Below are 25,113 nucleotides of genomic sequence, written 5' to 3' on the forward strand. Positions count from 1 at the left end.
CACAACCGAAACACTGGATGTTTTGTAAAAAATAAAGTATATGGAGTTATCAACTAAAATGTTATGATACTGATTGGTTTAATGTATGTTCAATTTTATCAATCATCAACTCTGGAATCAATATGATCAGTATTATGCATTTTACAAAGAAATATTGCATTTAGATTTTGATGAATTGTATAAATTGAATTTAGAAATTTGGTAAAAATGTCTTCATTTAATTGTGAAAACCTTCAAGAAATATTTGTAAAAATACTCTTCAGAGAAGGGAAGGAAACGCAATCTTAACAGGTTAATAATAATACTTCTTTACTATAGTGTATTACTATGTTTCGGTAGTGACAATTTTTGGGAGAGGAAAAACATTGCAACACAGTCTGGAAATACAATATAAAAATTGACGGTTATTTTACGAGATATGTGTACAATATATATACGGACAAAGTTTTGGGAATAAAACGTACAAAATTTAAAAATATTTCCAACCTGACTTTGAACCAATTCGGTAGACTGGCCCAGAATTGACCACAGCCCCGTTAACATCATTTGCTTTTCTACTGCTAAACTGCCCCAGCTAGCGAGAAATACAGGGTCTCATAATGCATAAGTATGTTTGATATTAAATATAATTTGTGTCTACACGTTAGTGATACAGCATGTAAAAGCTGGAGTTTCAATGTATATTTGGTACAATAACTGTGCAGTCGACCTCGTCACTTATAAAATATTGCTAAGTTGCATTTCAACTGTGGAACAACTTTTGCAATATTGCCTGTTTGTGAAAACTTTGGTTTTAGATTTCTAGCGAGCTGCTTTTATTTTGAAAAAATAGACCGGAAGTAATCTTGATTCTGCTATTGGCGGAAGACGCTCGTCATGTTTGTATCGAGTAGTTGGCCTGTAGCTACATAGTAGCTCGTGTAAATGATGCAGGTTTTTTTTATTTATTTTTTGTGACCCAGCTTGTTATTCTTTCTCTGTGACCATGAACAGGGTGCAGCTGAAGCGGTCCAGTATCTTAAGGATGGCTCTATCCGGATCGGAGACAATGGACCAGGACGGACACAATGGAGAGACTTTCATTATGCGGGCTGTCAAAATAGGAGCTGTGGTTGTACTGTACTGGTTTGTCTCAATAACAATGGTGTTCCTCAATAATTACCTGCTGGACAACCGGGACCTGGACGCGCCGCTGTTTGTCACATTCTACCAGTGCGTGGTGACGGTCGGACTGTGCTGGCTCATGCAGCTGCTGGCCAGATTTTGGCCGGGACTCATCGACTTCCCCTCGGTCAGATTCGACCTGAAGACGTCCCGGGAGGTGCTGCCGCTGTCTATCGTGTTCATCTCCATGATCACCTTCAACAACCTGTGCCTGAAACACCTCGGAGTGGCTTTCTACACGGTCGGTCGGTCGCTCAGCACAGTTTTCAACGTGCTGCTGTCTTACGTTGTCCTGAAGCAAACCACTTCAATACAAGCCATAGTGTGCTGTGGGATCATACTAGGTATGTGAACTTTCTTTCTTCCTGCATGTGGATTGTAACACAGTATTTTCTTTTATCATGTAAATTATTTATCTGGAAGTATTCTTGAAGTATGTTGAGATCGGTTAATGCCTAAATATAATCTGCACCAAGTAGATAATGTCAGAAATAATGTATTTCATCCTCATGCACAAAATCATGTTGACATTGTATGATCATTAAACGCCTCATTTGAAAACGGAGGTGTGGACTCGAGTCACATGACTTGGGACTTGAGTCAGGACTGAACTTGGCAAAATAAAGACTAACACCAATGACTCGTGACTTCACTTGGACTTGACCCCTTTGACTTAAACTTGATACGTTCCACCAAGCCCCACAAATTAAAAAGTGTGCCACGAATTAATTAATTAATGTCCCTTCATTTCCTGACTCAATTAAATATTAATTCCCACCCGACCCTGATCCACCTGATCGTGCAGAACCAACATTACTTTACCGAGCGCCGGTTGGAATAATATGAAATGGATAAAGACCAAAGATAACTTCGTACGCGCTCGAGAACTAAGTTTGCAGTGCTGAACATTTCAACAATTACTGACGGAGACGCAAATGGCACATTACATGTAGTGAAGAGCGCATTATGACTTGTTTAGGACTCGGGACTTGTCAGTCTTCACATGGGACAATGAGTGCCTGATATATTTCTTTAATAGAGCTCTTTTCACTTTCGAATAGTTTAGAAAGTTAATATATATATTTGAGATATGACATAATTAGTGCTGAAAAACAACAATTTGCTTTGTAATTTATCAACAAAACATTTGCCGGTCTCAGTTTCTCTAATGTGACAATTTGCTGCATTTCTTTGTTTTATTTAATGGTTAATAATCAAGTTGCATGTATTTTATTTCCTAGTCAGCAAAAAACATTTTTGCAGCCCTTTTGTTCAAACAATATTTCAATTTCTGGCTGAAGAAGTGTGGAATAAATCGGAGAAATATTACATTTATTCACTTGCATCACTTTGACAATACTAGTCGGACGGATATTGAAATGTTTCAGTGCTGAAATTCAGCTTACATTGTTAAACATGAGTCATTGTGAAATGTGATCTCACAGTCCTGCATGTTTCCATGCTTCTCAGGTGGATTCTGGCTCGGTGTGGACCAGGAAGCCACCACGGGTTCCCTCTCCTGGACCGGCGTCTTTTTTGGCGTGATAGCCAGCGCTTTTGTCTCTATGAACGCCATCTACACCAAGAAGGTGATGCCAGCAGTGGAAGGAAACATCTGGAAACTGTCCTATTACAACAACATTAATGCCTGCATCCTCTTCCTCCCGCTCATCGCTGTGTCTGGAGATCTGGGCAGTCTCGCCAGCTTCAGCCGCCTCGGCAGCCTCGGATTTTGGGGAATGATGACGCTCGGGGGGGTGTTTGGTTTCGCCATTGGCTACGTCACGGGCCTGCAGATCAAGTTCACCAGTCCGCTCACGCACAACGTCTCGGGGACAGTAAAGGCCTGTGGGCAGACCATCATTGCGGTGGTGTACAACTCCTCCAGTAAAAGCCTGCTGTGGTGGACCAGTAACCTGATGGTGCTCTGTGGCTCGTCGGCCTACACCTGGGTCAAAAGTCTAGAGATGAAGAAGGCTCCCCGCAGAGACCCTCAGGACTCCGCCAAGGAGAAACTGCTGCCGGAGGAGAAAGGCAACATAGGAGTGTAACAGAAAAACCTTCAACTTGTATCTGTGAGAATGTGAAATAATGCAACATTTAGAACATAAATGATCAGTGACGCACACATGGACTCGATGGTTTCAAAGGTTGTGTGGTTTTATACAGATTTATTTGAGGCCTGAATGAATTTGTGTGTGTATATATATATATATATTTTATTTAATGCTATTCACATCCATTTGGGGCCTTTTTACATTGTTTTGACTAAGAAATGTGATAATGTGTCTTATATGGTCCAAAGTGTTGGGGAAAAAAAATCATGTTTTCATTCATAGGGAGGTTATATTTACTCATAGTGGGGGTGTTGGAGTTGTATAGAGAAAAAAGTAACTTTTTCTCCCATCAGTTTTGATTATGAATCTATAAATTGTATTAGTAGGGTTTGTGAAACATATGTTACTATCATGTTGCGGTTTGTATGGTAGCCTCTGGCCACGACTGCTTTCTCATATGTGAACAAAGCCATGACGGAAGGATCCGTAACATCCTGCAGTAAGAAACCCTAACCTAGGTAATGAAAGCCTTGTGCCAGTGGGACAGACGTACAATAGGCCTCTTATCTCCAGAGTAAACACTCCTCCTGCATTCGCAACAGTCATACACTTGTAAATGATAAATGCCGTCTTACATTTACATGTCACGGCAATGAGTTTGCACCACGGCCGACGAGTCTTTGTTTGCACACGTCACTTCTCTTGTGCTGTGGGATTCCAGGTGACCTCTACCACAGTCTGTCTGCAAAACCAGTTTTCTAATATGTCTTTTGAACAAGGAGCTTACTTTAAAGAAAACATTAAAGGTGGTGTGCTCTACAATTCAGCTGTTAAGTTTTGTTATTCATAAGGGACATTGTGCTTTCTGGGTTAAACAATAAAAAGACTAGATATAGATACATTTAAAAGAGTGATGACTTGTCAAATATATATATAGTTTACATACATATTTTGTATGTAATGCATATTTTTGTATTGCAATCAAAGATGAGTTTTACTAGTGTGATTCTGAGATGTGTTCATTTAACTGATGAATAAAAGAATCAAAACAAATGAATATAAATAGACCAGATATTACTGTCTTAAAGCAGCATGATAAAATGTCAAATTTAATGATGTGCTCATGAAATGTAATTAACTAAAAAATGATTGCTAAGGAATTAAAACATCTTTATTTTTGGCCATCTTATTAAAACAGTCTTGTATCTCTCTGTAATCTCTGTTGTAAACTGAGCACGTACGATCACGTCTCACCACGAGCGCTCCACTTACTGGACATGTGTGAGGAATGCAGCTGAAAGCTCCAAAAAGTCCACCGTGTGCTTCAGATCTTTGGAATAGCTTTTTAATGGCTCGTTTAGGACAAAGAGTAGATTCAGTGAGATGCAACAGCGGCCACATTGCAACATCATTTACATTAGATGATTGGCCATTTAGAGAAAACCCCTAATGTAGATTTTCAATCCACATTTTTGTTAAATTGTTTAAAGCAGTTGTGCTTTCCCTTTTCTAATTGTTTTTTAATGTTCAGCTACTGTACGTAATTCTAGCCCATGTCTGCTGGCAAAGACACTCCTAGATAAATCCATGTGACTGCTGCAGAGCTTAATATCTGTCTGTCCTCGTAATTCACGCTCCTTCTGCGGGCCTCATTTAGGATGAGATGTCCCCTCTATGTGTCACTATTGCCAGTGTGGGTTGCTTGGTTATTGTCAACACGAGATGGAGGCGAGGAAGGTTAGTGGATGTTGGGAGCACGGAGTCTCTGGGCTCCAAATGGAATATTTCTCAACGAGCAACGGCATGGTTAAAAATAGCTGACAGAGCACCATGGGCAATTACATATACCAAAAAAAAAAGAAAAGAAACACTGGTCTCTGATGTCAAGAACTCATTTCAACAGTGAATGTGGCCTTGTGGCTCCAGTGAAACTTTTTATAACTGTGTCATAATGTGGAATACATCACCACCCCCCCCCCCCCCCCCCCCCCCCCCCCCCCCCCCCTCACTCATCTTTCCCTCTCATGTCTGGTTGGGTCAGGTTTAACATGACACGACAAGGCGAAATCTTCAATAATGATTGACAGTTCAAAGGCAGCAAGTATCATAAGCAGTCTTGTCATGTCTCTTTATGCGCATCAGCTCAAAGTGGTGGCCAAAATGTGGTTGTCACTTTGTTGATGCCAGAGTTAATTACCACTGTCACATTTCCAGTTCAGAATCTTCACTACAGTATCTTCTTGCTATGTGTAGAAACACATTCCCAATGCAAATGCTGTGAGAATTGCAGATATTTAAGAACTCTAAGTCTATTTTTTTATGTAATTCTATGTCGTCAGCCACGTTATTAAATGCGTCTTGAACTAGCATTCATTCGTTTTTTGGGCCACTTGAGGGCAGCAAAACCAGCTGTAAACACCACCCTGATAAAATATCACACTATGGCATTGATATGGCAAACACGTTAGCAATCACTTATATGGAGCAACATTAGCATTCATTTGGAGTTGTGTTTCTGGCCACCAGATGAACCACAAGTCCAGTATTCACCCTCCTTTAAGCTCTGTTTTGGTCTCCACCCTCTCCTGAGAAAAATGTCTGTCTCTTCAGCTGCCGAATGCTCCACATTGTTAAAGGAGCAGTTGGAGGAGACACATTTCCCTTAAGCAATAAACTATTATCAGCCGATGCTGGGTATCCACAATTCTTTGCCTGAAAATGCACATGCCAATGCGATTTAAAATGTGACGATAGTTTGTCAGCCACACTGCACATCAGGGTAGATAATATTAAATGTTGACTTGTGGACTTGAAAGTGTGGGACTCTGTGTATTTGTATTTATTTTAGCAAAAATATGATGTATATTATAGAATGTCAAAATGAAAGCATGGCCTGATAATTAATTCTAAATGAATTCCAATCGAATGAGCTAATATCTACTTTAAGTCTTGACTTTGTACAAACACCTGCGGCACTAATTACAGCTTTCATTCTCTTTGACACATCTGTCATTTTCACATTTTATCCCATTCCTCCTGCATGTTTGCTCAAAGTCGAGCTGGACAGATGGCTGTTACGCTTCCGTGATAAAACCGTCGGTCAGGACTGCGATATCAGCTGCAACCGGCGCATTAGCAGCACAGACAGAGGAACCATGACTTCATAGAGTGCTGCAGGTCCTACAACCCGAAAATCCGGTTCCCTCGTCTTGAAGTCTGTTTTTTTTTTGGTTAGATGTCTGAAATAAGGTCTGTTGTTAACACAAGCTTTTAAGAGATTTTTAACGTCAGCAGATATCCCACTTGGCAATTTTGAAGATTTTATGTATCTTAAAAAAGGTGGTTGCTAACAACCTCTGACGATTGCATTTACCCTTCAAAAATCATAAAAGTGGTGTTCATTTCTGAAGATGATCTTGCTGAACAAAAGATGTAAGTATCATAAACGTTTGTCTGCTACAGAGTTTATTTTCTGCAATAATCCTAAATTCCATTGGCCTTTGTGGAGGGAACCAGTCCGATGCTCATTTTCCGGTTGGCCTACAAGAACACATCATCCCTGCAGCACTCTATTCTCTGCTCAGGAGGACATTACCAAACATCTTTACATGGAAAATGCGGTATTAATACTCTGAATCTCTTTAACGATATAAGGTTATACTAGGTCACCATGAACTTATTATGGAGATATTCTGCCCTCTAGTGGTCAACATCTATAAATGGAGCTTTAAAAGAGACGCCTTTGATTATTGCTCAAGGCCTGGAGCAAGAAAGGACATCTATTTCCTGTAAAAACATGTGTTTCCAAAGCATCAACTTTCCTGAGCTAATAAAAATAGATAATCCATTAGTTATGGTTTATTAAGGAGCTATACAGTAGAAGACATATCTCAACTCATAAAGGAACACTTAATCCTTCATGGTTTTAATTTATTGAAAAAATTCAACATCAAAAGCAATTGCAAGTAAATAACAAGCCAATCAGTTCTTTCAAGTGTACATTTAGAAATCTACACTCATCTTTGGTAATATCAGAAAAATATATATCAAATAAGTATAGTATCAGATTTCACAAAATGCAAAAGACAACAGCTTTTAAAGAGAACAAACACAAGTCATGTAATAATATCAGCCTCAATCTGTCTGCCTACAACCTGATGTAATGCAGAAGATGAAGAGCAGATATGGTAACATGGAAACTCCTCGGTAAAGGCTTAGGTAATGGGAAAGCAACCTTGGCCATGAAATGGGCTGTGACGATCCTGTCAGCCTCATTGCTCCTGGCAAATCTATGTAGCCTGACATAAACATCTCACGGAGGGGACATCTGTTATCTGTCTTCCAAGCAGTTGGGAAATTGTCATGTCCGGCATGACAGCTGGTGTATGATGAAGCATCAGCGAACACATTTGGCTCGGTGCACCTGCAGATGTGTATTTTCAGGAAAATAAATTGTAACTTGCAGCTATAAGTGAGATTCCCTTCTGTTCTTTCCTTGAAACCTCTCAGCAAGCCGACAGATGGATTTTTTTCCCCTTCATCACTCTTCCCTGTTTTCCTCATTAGCATGTCTTTATTTCCCTCAAATGCCCTTTCCATCTCCTTTGCCAACAAGTATTTTCCCCCTGTTACTATTCAGCGCGCAGCACTCATTCGCGTCTCACAACGAGAGCAGAGACCGGGGGAAATAGTTGGAAGACCTGGCACTGATTTGAGCTGAACAATTTCAAAAGCGAATACAAGTGAGAGCGTCACGGAAGGAAGGGGGAGAATTCATCATACATAGCTGCATCACATTTTGAGGAGACAGGAAGATCTCTCTTCTCCTCACAGCTATAGGGACGTCTTTGGAGGTTTATTGCTGATAGCTTGGCAGCCAACATGCTCACTTTCCCCGCAAGGAAAGCGACCATGTCAACTCTTCTGGACCCCAAGCTCTACTACCTCCTCCTAAATCTCTGTCTTTGTGTAGAAGCTTGGCCACATGGTAAGTAAAAGGCTTTTTCTAGCAGTTCTTAAATCTAATTTTGTTCTTACTGTACTATCTTTTTATTGCATGGCCTTGTCTTTGTGAAAATGTTGCCAACTCTTCGAAAGAGCCTGTTGGCTTAATTGCTGACTAACTGTGGAGTTATTTCATGTCGATGAGTCACTTCTGCTGCCACGACTTGTCTCAGCTCATGCGGACTCTATGTGCCTCACTGAAATGAGAACAGCACATAACTAATGCTGGTACAGCTCGTACGAAGCTCTTTCCCTTGCCAATGAAAGTAGATATTGGGCATATTAGTGAGGGTTCAATACCTGGGAAGCTTTTACATTTCACTTGGCACAGAAATCCATAAGGAGTGGAATTAAACCTGTGATGATGACAGATGGCTGTAGCTCCCTGTGAGTCCTCTATTCCTCTGCTCCATTGAACGTTTATTCAAATTGGGCTTTGGGAAGAAAAAAAGCCGCCATCTTCAGTTCAACCAGTCTCTGCATCCCGAGCTGCTCAACACGGTGCATCGTAGTGGGTTGAAAGGTCACACAGCAGCTTATGATCTGAGAGTTGCTTCACAAACACAGTTCAGCTTGAGTTTGGTTGCTTCGTCTGCCACTGAATCAGCTGCCAAGATGGATTTCACATCTCAGCAGTTTGTCCGGTCAACGTGAAATGTTGTGGTGGTGTGATCTGCATCATCAGGTAACAGGAATATGTACTGAATGGACATATTTGTATTAATGTCTATAACCACATGTATAAACATGCATTATGGGGCTAAATCAGTTGTACGTATTTGTATATATAGTGAAAGCAGAGCAGAGGAGTTACACTTACTAATGTTTCTGTCTTTCTTTCTTTTATTTAATAGCACATTAAAAGAAACATTTAATGAAAGAATTTAAATAATAATAGAACATGAACGGGAGCCCAAAATCCCAAAAGGCTTCTCATAGGTCTCCCCCACTTTAGATTTTAACAATCAAATAATCTAAACATGATTATAATTATGAATAAAATTAATTTCCAAGGAGGAAATTATTTTCCTATAAAAAATTTCACACAAATAAGAAAAGTAATATGAAACTTAAGAAAAGAAAATACCTAAAACTAAGCCCTGAAGGGTCAATCTTGAGTTACTTCAACGAAATGTCTGTCAAGTCATCATCCATCACCGGATGAGGCAACACAATGGCGACCGAGGCCGTGACCCATCCATGAAAGCGTCACACACTTATAAACTTCCAGCACAACAAACTGGGAGTCTGTGCTGTGCTGTACCACAGTGTTTCTCCATTGAGCACACAAAACAATCGCAGTATGTACACAATTCTGAAAACCTAAAGCTCATGTACCAACAAAAATACTTCAGACTGCCAAACTCCAAACACACATCTCATTGTGCTCACTCAAATAGAAATTCCAATAACCTGTTTTAGGATGTGAAAAAAGGATGAAAAAAGTGTTGTTCCTGTGTTTTTTAAACACTGAAAGAATTTAATTCTGTGTATTATTATATAACAATAATAATGTTAAGTTAATGTTGTGTTAATATTCTTATTAATACTATTGTGTACTTTTTTATGTTGGTGCTTTGGCAACGTTGTTCTGTCATACGTCTGGCCATTAAAGCCACAATGAATTGAGTTGAATTGACCTGGGAGCTAATTAAAATCCACAATATGGGTCCTATCCAGAAAAAACACTGAGGACACAAAACATAAGTAGCCTATCAGAAGTCTGAGGTTTCAGTTGTTTGCAAATTTAATTTGATGCCACTTGTCCCTTTGTTTCGGTTCCACACCTCTGAAAGGGGACAACTGCCCGAGCTCCGAGTGGAGCGCCATGTGTCGTCCATGTTGCGAGTACCACCTGATCCAGTGTCGCTGTCCCTCGAAAGGGTCCACGGTCGGCTACACTGTTCCCTGCTGCCGCAATGTTCTGGACGAGTGTGACCCCTGCATCATCCACCCAGGTACAATCTCGCTGTCGCTTGTAGATATTCCCTTATCTGTAACAATCTGCGAACATGAAACACTCCTTTCTGCTTTCGTCCTTGCCAGGCTGCAGTCTGTTTGAGAACTGCAAAGCCTGCAACAATGGAACGTGGAAAGCCAATGACGACTTCTTCGTCAATGGAAAGTATTGTACAGAGTGTCGCCACGGCTGGAGTGAAGGGGACTGTAGAAGTGAGTTGGATTGCTTTAATGCAATGTCTTGCCACAGAAATGGCTGAATAGTCTGAATACTCAATGATGCAATTACAAAAAAGTGCTGATGTGTTCTCATATACCATCTATACATCTCTTTATGCACATATAAAAACATTAATCTAGGGTCATATGCAAGGTTCCCATTCCACAATGATTGACAGAGCCGACAATATGAAGACAAACATGTGAGACATCTCAAACTTACCTTCATGTGCTGTAAAGCTTTCAATTATAAGTTTATTATCGGTTAAGAAGCATTAACACCGAAAGATAAACCTCTTTAGTATCTAGGACCGTGAGGAAATACACAATCAATTGATGGAACATTTAATCATAATCATCTCGGTGAAGCATTTGTAATACACCCTAAGGACACTTGGTGGCGACAATGCTTTTTTGTTGTTCTTTGGTTTCAGCCAAGCTTCAGCTACAGTCAACTGTTTGTATCTAGTTGTACTTTTCGTTCACAAAAATACTGACAACGTAATTATCGGCATTGCGCTACAGCAGCTACCGAATGAGTTAAATCCAGTGTGTGCTGGTAGATCCCACTGCAACACCACGCTATTAATAGAGGAGAGCAAACAAGTGTACCTGCTTGCCACTCCTGTTATTCACACTCATTATATTCTTCCGTTGTTATTTTTGGTAAATGGCCCAGGGGAAACTGCCACTTGGATGCCATTCTGTCATGTTCCATCAGTTTGACGTACACAAGGGAAGACACGGGGCCATTGTGTAACATCCCTTTTCCTACACAACCTGTTTGGAGTCTGTATCGGCCCAAGTGGCCAAGCATTCACGTTAAATATGAATGCTGCTTGTCACGGTCAAAATGCCCCGTGCTACTAAGAGCACATTTAATTGAGAACGTGAATTTTAGGTGAAAATTAAAAAAATAAGTAAAAGTAATTGCAGTTCTCTTGTGTTACAGCATGCGGAGGCGTCATTCAGCGGGCTCAGGGTCACATAGCCGTGGAGAGTTACCCAACAAACGCCCGGTGTGAGTGGACAGTGCGAGTGGCGGGCGGCAGCAGCGTCGAGCTGAGGTGGGTCACTTTTGTCAAAACCTTTTCTGCAAGCATGAAACAAACGTGGACTCAATATCTAAAACAGAAGGGGGGGGGGGGGACATGGTCAGTCTTTATTTGTAAAGACACCACGATTAATATTGTTTATTTTGTTTATTAAAGTCACTCCAGGTGATAAATAATGAGAAAGGTATGGGCATTTTACTTTCTGCAGCAGTTTATATTAGGCTAGTCTCACGTCTCCACAGTGCAATAAGTGCTAGAAAGAAAGGTCTGGCTCCACACATTAGTATTTTTGGTAAAGCGGGAAAAAGAACCGCTCAGGCTTCTTTGTATTTCTTTAATCCGATTACAATCGTCTTGGGCGGTGCTAAGCACAGGATGCACGACAGCCTGACAAAACAGGAAATGTGACATCCTTCTTTTTGAAACAGGCCCCATGGTTAATGGATATGTTTCATTCATGTGTGCTGGATACTACTTTTCCTGAACTTGCGATTCAGGAAAAGTCACAGTGGACAGCAATCACAGTGGACCGGTTCTTCATCTCCATCAGCTAAGGTTGAAGCAAACTGTTGTGAAAGGGTTTTCAAGAAATAGTTTTGGTACGTGTAGGCAAAAGTAAACAGTCATACGAAAAAATTGCACCCTGACAAAAAAAGATGCAAAAAAAAAGGTGAAATTATTCCATGTGCAAACAGTGTTTCAGTCGTAGGACCATCTTCAGCACAACTGGCACAGCTCAGCTGGCGGTGAGAGCCGAGTGGGAAAAAAGCCCACACAACAGAACACTGATGTCAATTATTTTGAATTGAAAAAAACAACATCATTTAAACGTAACATCTGTTCTGTTATTCTGCAGCTTTTTACTGCTCAGTTTGGAGTCGGACCACAGCTGTCGTTACGACTACATCGAGGTGCGCGACGGCGGCGATCTGAGCTCCCCTGTGATTGGCCGCTTCTGTGGGGATCGGCTGCCCCCTCCGCTCAAAAGCTCTGGGAACCTCTTGCACGTCCTCTTCACCTCAGACGGTTACAACAACTTTGACGGCTTTGTTCTTACTTTTCAGGAGAGTTCAGGCAGGTACAGCCATCGTTAGTGATACAGCATGAATGCTACCGAAGACAACACAATGCAATCTCCTACTCCCTGCTGTGTGCTTGTTTGTCGGACTACTTTGCATTGTAATGTGTGGTTTTGCTCTGATTTTGTCCACACGCTCGGCTGATGCATTGTATAATGTGCCCTCCTCTGTGGAATCCACATAGAATATATCACGAATGTAGTCTGATATTTATCTCAATCATGATATACTCCAGGTATCACGGTCATCATGAATACATGATGCAGATGATAGTCTGCTCTCCCTCCATGCACGCAGCACCTCTCTTAGATTGCTCCACAACCTTTTTCTTTCATTCTGCCGTGTGTGTGTGTGCAGCCTCCCATACAGGGCAACGATGTGAGACAGACATTCGGCGACACAGATTAATCACTCATCTCTCTCCATTTGCCCTCTTTGAAGCAAATTATGCATCTAACTTGCATCCCATTTATCCAGTTCTGCTCTTGCTAGCGAACCTGAACATATCATAGTGGCACTGCGGCAATTGTTAGGACTGTAAGGCCTCCGATTTAACAATATTTCTGTAAAGATTACTTCGATGAGTCAAAGAAGGGTTAGGTTTAGCAAATAATTAATTCTGGAGGGCAAACAATTAACCTCTTCAAGATAATATCAAAAAAAGGCCAAACCAAAAGGTGGTGGTAATAGAGAGGCAGGGCAATCAAATGGGTTCAATTCCTTCCTCAATTTAACTCCAATTACAAAAGGTTAATGTTATGAATGAAAATAAACGTAAGCAAACAAGTCGTCATTAGGCGGTTATATGCCTCCGCCGACCAGTCATGTTGCAGTTTACATCCATGTCTGTCCAAAATGTAATCACTTCACCATTTAATCCTATTAGACATTTGTGTGAAATTGTCACAATTAGCCTCTAAATTCTTGAGTTGTGGCCAAACGCGTGTTTTCTGAGGTCACAGCGACCTTCTAAAATTATAATCGCTCCAAGTGGACGTTTATACCTAATTCGTGTTTTTGTTCGTGTTAATGGACCGAACAGACAACCAGAAGACATAATGACTCTGGCCACGGCTGGCGCGGAGGTCTAAAAAAGTGGGCGGGGCAAAGAGGCTTCAATTACAGTATAGACGAAATGGTAAAATATCAATACAAAATCATTCCTTTCCTTTTATGGCCAAAAATGGTTCGTAGCTTCAGTAGTTAACTGCGCAAAAATGTCATGAAGATGATTTAACTTCTTGAATCACAATGCAATGAATGCAGCGAACTACTACGAATGAACTACAAGCAAGCTATACTGGAGACATGGTTAGTTTAATTACATGTAGTTCACTACTCTCCAACACTGGTTTTCAAACATTACGATCAGTTTTTGAACCATTTATGTGAATTCAATAAACAGTAAAACTTGTATCTTTATTGAGTTTTGCATTGCATTGGAGGTTTTTCTTTCATTTATCACTATAGATAATTTCTCCACAGATTCGGGGGTCAAGACTAAAGTGTGTGCAACCCCAGAGAAACTGGTAAATGGGTATTTACTGCCTGTGTATGGACCAAAGGAGGAGCTTGTATCTGTAAACTACCGGTGCCATCCACCCTTCACACTGATCGGCTCCCAGCAGAGAATCTGTCTGCCTAATAGCACGTGGAGTGGCACGGTTCCTACATGTGTAAAAGGTACTTCTGGTCTCTTTTTCTGATGTTTGTGCAGTATAAAAGCCACGTGATGTTATTTGATGTTATTATTGTGGGAATTCCTTTTCTCTCTTAAACACATACAGGCCAAACAAGCACAGCCCGGTGTTCCCCTCCACCCAAATTGCTCAATGGCTACCACAGAGCTGCTCTGGATGCAGCTGGAGGCGCAGAGGTTGTTGGGTTTTTGTGTAAAAATTCCTACATTTTGAGTGGGAACCACCAGAGCACCTGTCTCTCTAATGGATCCTGGAGTGGCAGGCCGCCCAAGTGTGTGAGAGGTAGCCGTTTTTCAAATCACATTCGGGTTGGGAACACACTGAGTAGCTTATTTTCTATGTCATGTGAAAATGTTTCCAACACACAGGTAGTCTTACTTTTAATTTATCTGACAGCCAATTTGCCTGGAAATTTACATCTCCTGACATGAAAAAAGTAAATATTCAGAAATAAGAACACAATGATGAGTGCATAACAAGGCCATTCGTTTGACAAGATTAAGCAGTAATGGCTTTGAATTCTTCTGAATAATGAATACATTTGTCCCTTATATTTTATGCATAGACTTGTTCCTATTTACTTTGCTCACAATTATTCATGTTACTGAAACCGAATTATTTATGCAACGGGAGCTCAGAAAGGGATTGTTGTGCACTAATAGTCACCTGCTTGATTTGCCTCTACAGCGTGTCGGGAGCCCAAAGTTTCTGAACTCGTGCGACAAAGTGTTGTGAAGCCACATCTGATGTCAAGGTAGCAGCTAAGATACAGTGTTGTGTGTATTTACATGATTTAGGCAACGTTATTGCTAGCCATGCTAACAACATTTTAAGTTTGTGTTCGGTTCTGATCCCTTAACGTTTCATCTAGTGCCATCATCAGGTGCAGCATTTCAAGTCCCAATACTAATGGCATTCCCATCAGCCTCAGCTGTACTTTTTTTTTGTTCTTATTAGCAAATGTAAGCATGCTAACATGCTAAACTAAGTTGGTGAACATGGCCTGTGCTCGAAATAGAGTGGTGCAGGGATGAGATCATTTTTTAGCATCACACTAGTTCCTCGACAAAAAGTGGGATTTTTCTTTTCTTTATTGGATTATTGCAGAAGTTAAAAGCTAATGTTAGGCTATAAACAAACCACACCATGGTTAGCAAGGCTAAGTAATCACCCTGATGACGATATGTAGTCTCAGAAAGCCAGTTGTTAGCAAGCGCCTTTTCAAAGACACTTAAAAGCTCCAAAATTCACCAGAATTGCATGAGCTGGCGTATTTTTGTAGAACAAAACGTAAAAAATAATATAATAGTAACATGTGGATTTTGGGCATTGAAAAAATGCCCAGATGTTTTTTCTGAGTATGAGCTTAAGGGACATAACTGCTCCAAAATGCATCTCTTTAGACTTTCCAAAGGTGAAATTGCGAGGAAGACGGTTTAAATATTCAACAGTTAGATGAAAACGGTCATGTGATACAGACGTTACTTGAGTTTACCTCACGGTGAACAGTCTGCTGATGATGGTATACCTACTTGTTAATTTAGTAGGCAGTACTGATTGATATTTAGCATGTTAGTATGGGATTTTGCCCCAGGAAACATCATAACTGCTGAGCATCGACACGTTAACATTGTCATTATGAGCATGTTAGCATACTGACATTAGCATATAGCTCCAAGCACTGCTGTGCCTTAGTTGGTTAATCAGCATCATTTTAGTCTCTCACCCATCCAATTATAGCATCTTCTTACAAAAAAATAATTGAAAACAGAATACTATGCAAAACTATGCAAATACAGGTGGATAAGGAAGCAATTAATATCCATAACTACATGAAACTAAACAACTGTGATGGGAAATTAAGGCTGGAGTTTGCGCATAAGGAGATATTAAGAAAAAAACTTTTTTTCTTTTCCACAGAGAGAATCCAGACCCAAGAATCCACTTCTCATCCAGGGACAACCTGCACGATTTGTTGTCAGCTGGTTTTATTCCACTTGCATCGGATCAACTGTCAAAAAAAGACGACGACGTCTTGGCGGAGCTTCCTCGTGGCTTCCACCCGGTCCACACAAGCATCGAGTACATGTGTGCCTCCCCGCTCTACCGCCACGCGGGGAGCTCCCGACGCACCTGTCTAAAGTCTGGCAGATGGAGTGGGCGCCATGTTTCCTGCTCACCGGGTGAGAGCAGCAACAGTATAGACCCAGCTTGGGAAGTGAAATCTGAGTTTCTTTCACAGACAAAGAAAAGCCTGCTAAAAAGCCTAATCTGGACCGGTTTGACCAATACCTACGGTGGCTAATGACAGCAAATGCTTTAGCGAGATATTGCTCTGTAAGTCTAACATTAGATTGCTGATTTCAAGAAGAGTGTGAAAGTTCATTCTTGACAATGGCGTAAATATGCAACTGCACAAGGGCCCGGAAGCTGTCAGGGGCCCATCAAGGTTTTGCAGCTTTATTATTATGGATGGTCCTCTTGCGCATATCTTCTGGGTATAGCTATTCAACCACAATACTGAAAGTACTTGCAAATGTCAAAGCTATTTATACCACCTTCATGCCTTGTGTATAGCAAATATATTTGAGTCGTAGCCTTTTATTTATGCATTTTTACATTTGTCCTTGATGCATATTTGATAGATGGATTAAACAGGCTGTGGTTTGAGTCCAGGGTAGACTGTTAGATTTTGCGTTGATGAATTTGGTGTGGTTGTGTGTACGCACAAATGTCCTCTTCTAACTCTGCAATAAAAACTAATAAGCAGATTATCCGAAATGCAGGGCTTTTTGCTAGTTACTGTAATAACATTTTTGACTCTCTCTTCTGAATGTCACCTTCCCACAGTTTGTGGCAAATTCGACACTCCCAGTCCACACAACCTCACAGACACACCGTGGCCGTGGCACGCAGCCGTCTACATCCGCTCACCTCCTGCCCGCAATGCCAGCGTCCACAGGCCCCGTGGAGTAACCATGTCTGTCCAGCAGGGGGCCTCAGAGGAGTCCACATTCTGGCACCTCGCCTGCAGCGGTGCTCTGCTCAGCCAGCGTAGCGTCCTGGTGGCAGCTCAGTGTGTGGTAGACAAGGACAAGCAGCAGACCCTCCACACGGCACATGTGAAGGTTGTCATAGGCGTGCAGGACCTGACATCCAAGGACCGGCAGAAAAGCCTGCTCCACCTCAGGGTACAGCACAGTCAGAAAATATCTACTCTGTTAGTTTATAGTGTGAAAATCCATCAGACATATTTGTTCTTATCAGATGAGTTTGTAGCTACAAAATGTAAATTAGTTTAAAGGATGAAAGATTTCTAAGGTTTTAAAGTTGCATTTGATTTTTTTACTTTAGAGAATTTGAAGTAAATGACTATTTCTTTCTGTAAAGTCCTGTCAGTTGAATTATTCATTTAAATGGTGGTAAAAAATTGCGGTGGAAAAGCTTTTTAGACATCAGTACAACCATTTATTCCACTTTTAACCTCAAAGCCGTAATCTCTTTTGACCTTGCAATTACCATAACCATACTTTTTGTGGCATTTTTATTTTCAAGTCAAATGGTGCACAAAAGTTTCCCATGACTACCAAACAGCAGATGCGGTGATAATATTAAGCAAGGAATCTTCATTAAATAAATATAATCTTCTGGATAGCTTTTTGTTTGTGAGCGGAACAGGAAGAAATCCTTTGGCTTTTAAAATGTGCACTTAAAGCTTTACCGGGATATTTGATTTGGATGTGAAATCCTTGCGCATCTTGAAGCGTATTATCTAATCTTGACAAATATTACAAAAACAACAGAAGTTGGCGCCTTCTTAGTGACATCAGGCTTTCTCAGGTATTCTAACTTCCAAGTTTCATCCGTTTTCAACTCTCTCTTCCCCAACAGGTTTCAGACATTTTAGTCCATCCACATTTTTACTCCACGCCGGGCTCCGATGTGGCTGTGCTCAAGCTAAAAGACAAGGCCAGGATCAGTGAGCGTGTGCTGCCAGTCTGTCTACCCAAAGTGCAAGGTGGAGAGGTGACGGCGCAGGAGGCTTACGCTGCGAGGTGGACTTTACCGAATCACAGAAGCCGCCACAATCCCACCAGCCAGACCACGCTTGTTGCGTTGGGTGATGTCGCTCAGTGCGAAAGGGAATTTGCTCGAGGAGGAGCGCACACCCCAGTGATCAGTGACAACACGCTGTGTGTCTTCAGGAAGCCGTCCAGTCCCCAAAGCCCTTGTCCCAGAGTCATTCCAGGCATCGCAACCGTGCCAGCTGTGCTTTCGTCCACGAGTGGTGGCTGGTCGGGTCAGGAGGAGACTCGGGGGGCGTCCAGCACAGGCTGGCAGCTTCTTGGTTTAGAGAGTTTCAGCTTTAAGGAGGAGAACTGCCACCAACAGACGCACACAGTTCAGACACGAATAGCCAACTTTCGAGACTGGATAGAGAAAAACACAAAGTAGATTTATTTTTATTTCCGCTATCTAATTTTAAGCCAATTGCCGACAATTTAAATCTTATATATTTCTTTCCAGTTTTGTAAACCTCACAGTTGGAGATGGTGGAAATGGAGCGTACAGTTCGAATATTTGCTGTGATCACTTTGTACCTGCTGTCTGTGTCAACATCACGTCAGGTGAGAGCTGTTCTCCTGGCTCTCTTCCCGTATCTCTCATGTGTTTGTTATTCTGTATTTAGGCCACCTCCACTTCAAACAACTCTTACGTGAGCTCGTTAAGGAACACACCCACATACTCGTGATCTTTGAATGTTACCTTGTGATTGCGCAACTCTGAATTTTAAAAATGAAGACTGCTCATTAAAAATGAAAGAAGTCCACCGGATGTCACGTGGTGTCTTTGATGAACTGCACTCCACCGAGCTAGAACATCAAGTCAATGACATTGTATCTGAAGTCTTCTTCATGTCACTGATTGACTTTCAGGCATTGTATGCTTCTAGGTATCTCTACATCCAGGCTTAAAACTGAAAGAGAGTTGACCATCAGTCATAAGCAATTTCTATTGTTTTCATTTTGTCATAAATTTTCTGCTGTATTACTTCGGCTTTATTCTGTGCTCGTGTTACTATTTCTATCATGAACAGGTAATATAATATAAAATAATATAAGAACAAATTATATCATATAATATAAATAATTTATGATTAAAAAAATTAAAGTTTGTGTCTCCATACTGCAGTTCCAACTCTCCATTCTGCTGGAGGACCCTTAGGCAAGCCCATGGCCTCTGAACTCCATTTATCTGAATACATTTTCCAAGAAAGAGAAGTCATTCTCTGCACAGTAGGGCACATAGTGTGAAAACATGCATTAACCTCTGCTAAGCTGATATAAGGACATTTATTTCTTCAGTTTGCATGTACAGTTTCAATTTCCCAATATAACCTTTGCATACATTTCACATGCATGTGTCTGTTCAAAAGCACAACCATTCATACAGCCCATCATCTAGAGTGCAGTGATGGATCATTCCGCTTGTTTGCATTCACTTCACAAGCTATGCATGTGTGCATGTTCACCCGTCACGGTAAATTACTGCCTGCACGGTACCCGAGTGTCTTCGGCGCTCTTTCCGCATGTGAGGCGATGCGTTTGTGAGTTTCCCCCCGTAGACTGTACAACATGTGCTGTCATTGAGAAACACACTGAGAGGATTTGCTAAACTTAGCTCTTACTCCTGAGACGCAGACGCCCGCTGTGCTGTCCGCGGCTTTGTGCAGGACACCTTTTAAGCCCGGCCAATTAAACAATGAGTAGCTCGGTGCAGTCTGCCTCTGTGGCTTCCGAATGGATCGCAACAACTGAAGATTGTATTTCTACTGAATGACAAGAACAAATACTGAAGTACAAGACAGTAAAATGCATTAGGCTGCAACTTTCAACACATTGCTGACTCTATTTCACATCAAAAAATCATAAGGAGAGCCACATGAGGAAACACAAATGATAGTAATGACAAGTAATTGCATTTGAGTCGACATCATGGGCTCGGGCCTTAAAGTTTTACACTAGCAGAGGTCTTCACGTTGCTACAAATGGGTGAAAGTCTGCTAATCTATTACTCTTTAACCGAGAGAACCCCCCCCCACCCACGCCCTGAGTGGATGCACTGACCTCTCATCTCAAATCCCCACCTGTCTGCCTGCCCTGTGCGTGTGCAGGGTGTTTGTTTTCGTCGCCAAGGGGAAGGTAGAAGGATTTATCTGCCTAGAGGAGGAGAGGGGGAATATGCTGCAACACCTGTATGACTTCTCTCCAACAATCTCTCAATGCTGCTTTGACTCAACCCACACTTGAAGGAAATTAACGTTCACTTCAATCAGGGAAGCCCACAGATTTAACGAAGACAAGACTTCAGCAGGTGAGCACTTCTCATTTAAAGATGCTAGAGGCAGATGATTATACTATTCTGCATGCGCCTTGACTGGAAAACTGGTAATTGCAAGTAATAAAAAATGTAAAGTAGAGCAATTGGGCCTGCGATTTTCCCTCAAGGTGACACAAGCTTCATCCTCTGTAGTGTGATGCATGTTGATGCTGAATGACACCTCTCGTACTTAAGATGGTTGCTTGGTTAGACATTAATATGTAGCTACAAGGGAAGAGTTGTTACAATGTTTCTACTGCTGTGTGACCCAATTCTAAGAATACCTGAATGTAATGGATGGTGCTGCCTGTGATTGTGTTCATACTCATACTCCTACTCCGGAGTGAATAGCTCGTTGTAGGTCAACTCAGGATGCTGGGAAAATGCTTTGAGTGAAAACCATCAGTGCACAAAAACAAGCCGGGTTGGTCCTCGTCCACCGAAAAATGCGAGAAACACACAAACTCTTGGTGGATTTAAAAGATGAATGGCTTCACATCTGGGGACAGGAACAAGTCAACCCAATGTATTTTATGGAAGTGACAGTTTCTTAAAGCAATGCAAAGCTGCTGGCCTTGGGCCACATGTGCATCATTAGAGATACGGCGCTCTGTGAGATCCACTCCCACCACACTCCCCAACTCGAGACAAGGCTGCGAGAAGATGAAGTTCAAAAGAATAGCCCGGAGGGTTACGCTGTAAATCCTGAGTAGATGGGTTGCACAACAGACAGATTCTTCATTTTTTTTAGCTTGTTTTTAGGGAATCTGACTACAGACATAATGACAACCACATAGTAATAAAACAATGTATTTTGCGCATTATCAATTTGTCGCATATATTTTACAGTGCACTCTCAGAGAGAGGTGAAATCTTACCAATTAAGAACATAGTGGACACCTGTAGCATCAAAATGTTTTTTTTCCTGTCATCACTCACTCACTTCACACTAACCCCTCAAATAAAAATACTAAAATAAGACGGAGCTTTTTATTGCAATATATATACCCACCCTAAAATATTTTTGAAGGAAAAGGGCTCCTCTTATTCATCAAGGCGCTAACTGGAGGGCCTGAGGAGAAATATCCATGGTCCTTCACTAAAATGACATGTTGTCCCTGTAAGGTATGATTACCACTAATAACCAAAAGCCATTCTGACTGCGATCCTTATTTTGAAGTTGTCAAGTTGTCCTTGACTCTAAACAACACCTGGTGTAACACTTGGATGTATTGGTAGCTAGCTTGCTAGCTAACAAGATTCAACATGTAAACAATTTTTGGGGCGGGTGAGATATGGATTTTTTATATTTTGGGTCAATGGCAGCTGGTTCCCACTGCTTCCAGCAAAGCCAAAGACTTTCTGGAACAATCTTTTAAATGCACAGAGATGGAGATTGATATCAATCCAGCTTTAATTTGCCTAAAAGAAGGACACGGAGGCTTTATGAAATGAAGTCTGAGTGGAAACAGCATCTCCTTTTCAACTTCACTCTGAAGTGGAGAGCATGATGGCAGAGCAAGTCAAGAGCTCCTTATCCATCTGAATTTTTTTTTAATTGTACATTCCCTGCATAAGTAAGAGCAGTTAACTCTCATAATCATGAGCTGGTGCTGAGCTCTGGCTCGGATCCAACTGAAAATCCTGCTCTTAGCAGACAGATGTAATTAAAATCATCAGTGAGACGGGATCATCAGCCATGCCACATGGCTCTATGACGCAAAACAGGGTCTCTATTAGCTAGTGAGTGACAACACTCACTGTAGCCTTCCCTGATGTGCATCCACTGTGTTCCAGTTTTACCAGAGGTGACAGCGAGGCTGGTGTTGTGTTGAGTCGCAGTGTGTGTCCTCGTGGCAAAAATGTGGCCCTGGAAGACACCTCATGTAGCGGGAAACTACCACAGAAGTGTTTTTTTGAATACTTTGCCGGGTGTTTATATGACTGCAACCCTGCAAGATTCAGTCATGAAACTTTACGCCCCTGGCCTGATTTGGCGCCACCAAACTTTAAATGTGTGTAGTTGCGATCAACATGAAGGCCCGAGTTTGAAGATGGGTGTGGTCAGAGCAAGGGTTCCCCCGGAAGTAGGGGGGTACGAAGTGGGGAAGGGGTGATCACGACCCCCTGTGGATGGTGTGATCAAAGTGCAAGATAGCCTGGAGTTACTTGTGCATTTCAAATCTTTGTTATAATCCTAATATTAATTCCAGTTAGATCTTGGAGCCGACGACTAAAAACTTCAATTTCTCTAACGTAAGCCAGAAATATTGGTCAGTACAGTTGAATATTTACTTGTATCTCTTCGGTCTGGCATCAATTGGTATTAATTGATGTTCTCTTTCAGAATATCCCAGAAAGTGTTTGTGATTAATTAATTTATCTATTTATTCATTCTTTTTTTTAACCTTTATTTAGGAACGTTTCACTGAGAGGAAGCCTCTCTTTTGGCAGGAACGCCCTGATCACATTTGCATAGTTACACACAAGCTGCCCAGTACAACCACAGTCTGGGTTGCTGGCCAGCGAGCACTAGACCCCAACTAACACTTAATTAAATGATCTCACTTGTTCTATGAAGAGAGGGGCTTTAGGTCTTCAAGCAAGGCACAATTGCCTGCATGAATAATAGATGCAATGTTTCAATGTACACTGAAGGAACATTTTATGCTTTTTGTAATATTCGCATTATGTCATGATCAGTGTGTGGGTTGAACTGTGTGCTTGTTACAATAAATAGCTGTTTTAAATTGGAAACTTAAAATACATCAAAATCTTTGTTTGGCTGTAAATCACAGAATAGTGATAAATTGTTCTCAAAGCCACGTATAAATGACAACTTTCCTAACTTTTAAAGTTTGTCTATATGTTCACTCTGCAGAGATAATATGCATCTAGTTTTTGACAGATGTTTTTCCTCGACAGCATATGGAGATTTATAAACCCATAAGTGAAGCATATAATATTTAACTGATCTGCAAGCATGAAATCCCTAAAAGCATTGACAGGTTGACACATGGAACCATCAGCAAAGCCCATTAATCCTCATTGTTTCTGCATGAATTGTCAGTATTTTACCGACTGACTGACCCCCGACTTACATCCTTAGACTAAATCTCTGCAGTTAATGGACTCTCCGCATCCACAGCAACCACGTGTCTATGTTATGTAGAGCAAGCTGGGAGTTGTAGTCTTTTTACCATGTATCAACAGTATGTAGAAGGTGTAAACAACTATAAGGTTGACCGTAAAGATATATTGTACATAAATGAATACAATGTTTTTTATTGTATTCGGGGTGCTTACAATAACAAAACTTTGAGTCTGATAGGCGTTGGTTTGTAACAAAAAGCAAAGTGCTGTGCCCCTCTGGGCGCTTTGGTTAGCTGAACTCTTAAGATAGGTAACCCATACATCTGAGTTTCCTGTTCTATCACAGCACGAAGATTGATTTAAAATCTAAATACTGTGGATGAGGGCTGTAAAAGTTCTGTTCTTTATTGTTTACGTTCCTTCCTTTATTCCACTGAAAACAGTACAGCAATTAATAATTACTGACGTTGAAACTACTGCTGACTTTGATTGTTTATGCTGTAGTTTTTATGTAGCGATGAGTCTTATTATTTTTGTTATTAATCCTCGCCAGCAGCAGAAAGACATTTTGGCTCAGTACAGTATTTCCTGCAGTCTCTGTCTGAATGTGCTCGGAGGAATCTTCCCTTTTAAGTCAATGCTGTCAAAAAGATTTTGGTATCAAAATGGATTTCTTTCTGTAGGTTTCTGACTGTGGGGTTGTTTTGGATTATAATATTCCTCATATAGACTGCTGATAATGTGGCTCTGACTTCTTTGTCTGTGTAAGTTGAGGGCAAAGGACAAAGGCCTGCGGACCCCAGGAAGGTGTCAGCTAATGGCTATCCAGTTAATAAACAAAGGACAAAAGCTTGGTCAGGTTCTCTGTAGCCTCTGTATGCAACGCACCAGGCTTACAACTAACTCCAGTGTAAACACAACTGAGACCTTGTTACACGCTCAGCTGATGTAGTAGTGTTTGACCTGGGAATGAGAACAGGCTGCACACCCTGCTTGTTGGCTGGGGGTTACACCGACACATGGCGTCCAAACACTCTTTGCCGATGCCCAGAAATGTCCCGAACACAGCAAAAGAAAAAAAACATTTGTGACGCCACGAAACTCTGTCTCCCTCATCCCTCATGCGTGTGTCTCTGTTCACCAGGTGCCTAGACTAATGGATTATATTGAACAATAGGGCTGCAACAGATCACAAAACCTATGATTCAGATAGTGTCACAGCTTTGAGTCACGGATAGTAAGTCGCTTTGGATAAAAGCGTCTGCTAAATGACTGTAATGTAATGTAATGGATAGGCTCAGCAGAAAAAAAGGAGCAAATATAACTTTTAGAAACGCCTCCATCATATTTTTGTTAATCATGTTTTTGTTTGTTGTTTTGTTTTGCTATAGCAGCTGGTATA

At 41.2% G+C, this 25,113-nt stretch overlaps 2 protein-coding genes across 2 annotated transcripts; both read left to right on the forward strand.

The window, feature by feature from the left end:
- Positions 1–848: 848 nt before the first annotated feature.
- Positions 849–4,284, forward strand: slc35c1 (solute carrier family 35 member C1). The gene is made up of 2 exons (XM_076078689.1): positions 849–1,508; positions 2,635–4,284. Exons 1-2 carry the CDS (start codon positions 986–988, stop codon positions 3,213–3,215), a joined length of 1,104 nt encoding a protein of 367 aa, XP_075934804.1. The 5' UTR covers positions 849–985; the 3' UTR covers positions 3,216–4,284.
- Positions 4,285–8,102: 3,818 nt separating this feature from the next.
- Positions 8,103–18,692, forward strand: pamr1a (peptidase domain containing associated with muscle regeneration 1a). The gene is made up of 11 exons (XM_076078798.1): positions 8,103–8,208; positions 10,022–10,183; positions 10,272–10,397; positions 11,356–11,470; positions 12,315–12,526; positions 14,023–14,220; positions 14,325–14,519; positions 14,925–14,991; positions 16,158–16,420; positions 17,088–17,428; positions 18,129–18,692. The coding sequence occupies exons 1-11, from the start codon at positions 8,103–8,105 to the stop codon at positions 18,690–18,692; spliced, it is 2,349 nt and encodes a 782-aa protein (XP_075934913.1).
- The last annotated feature ends 6,421 nt before the right edge of the window (positions 18,693–25,113 follow it).

The sequence above is a fragment of the Anarhichas minor genome, unplaced genomic scaffold, assembly GCF_050575085.1.
Source record: "Anarhichas minor isolate MPS153535 unplaced genomic scaffold, ASM5057508v1 ptg000067l, whole genome shotgun sequence".
Classification (NCBI taxonomy): domain Eukaryota; kingdom Metazoa; phylum Chordata; class Actinopteri; order Perciformes; family Anarhichadidae; genus Anarhichas; species Anarhichas minor.

What these genes read in the sequence shown, in the direction of transcription:
- pamr1a (XM_076078798.1), top strand. Translation starts at nt 8,103, where the DNA reads ATGCTCACTTTCCCCGCAAGGAAAGCGACCATGTCAACTCTTCTGGAC. An exon ending in TGTTCTTACTTTTCAGGAGA is followed by an intron (nt 12,527 to 14,022) that starts GTTCAGGCAGGT and finishes ATTTCTCCACAG; the next exon opens with ATTCGGGGGTCAAGACTAAA. An exon ending in AAAGCCTGCTCCACCTCAGG is followed by an intron (nt 17,429 to 18,128) that starts GTACAGCACAGT and finishes CTTCCCCAACAG; the next exon opens with GTTTCAGACATTTTAGTCCA.
- slc35c1 (XM_076078689.1), top strand. Translation starts at nt 986, where the DNA reads ATGAACAGGGTGCAGCTGAAGCGGTCCAGTATCTTAAGGATGGCTCTA. An exon ending in GTGCTGTGGGATCATACTAG is followed by an intron (nt 1,509 to 2,634) that starts GTATGTGAACTT and finishes CATGCTTCTCAG; the next exon opens with GTGGATTCTGGCTCGGTGTG.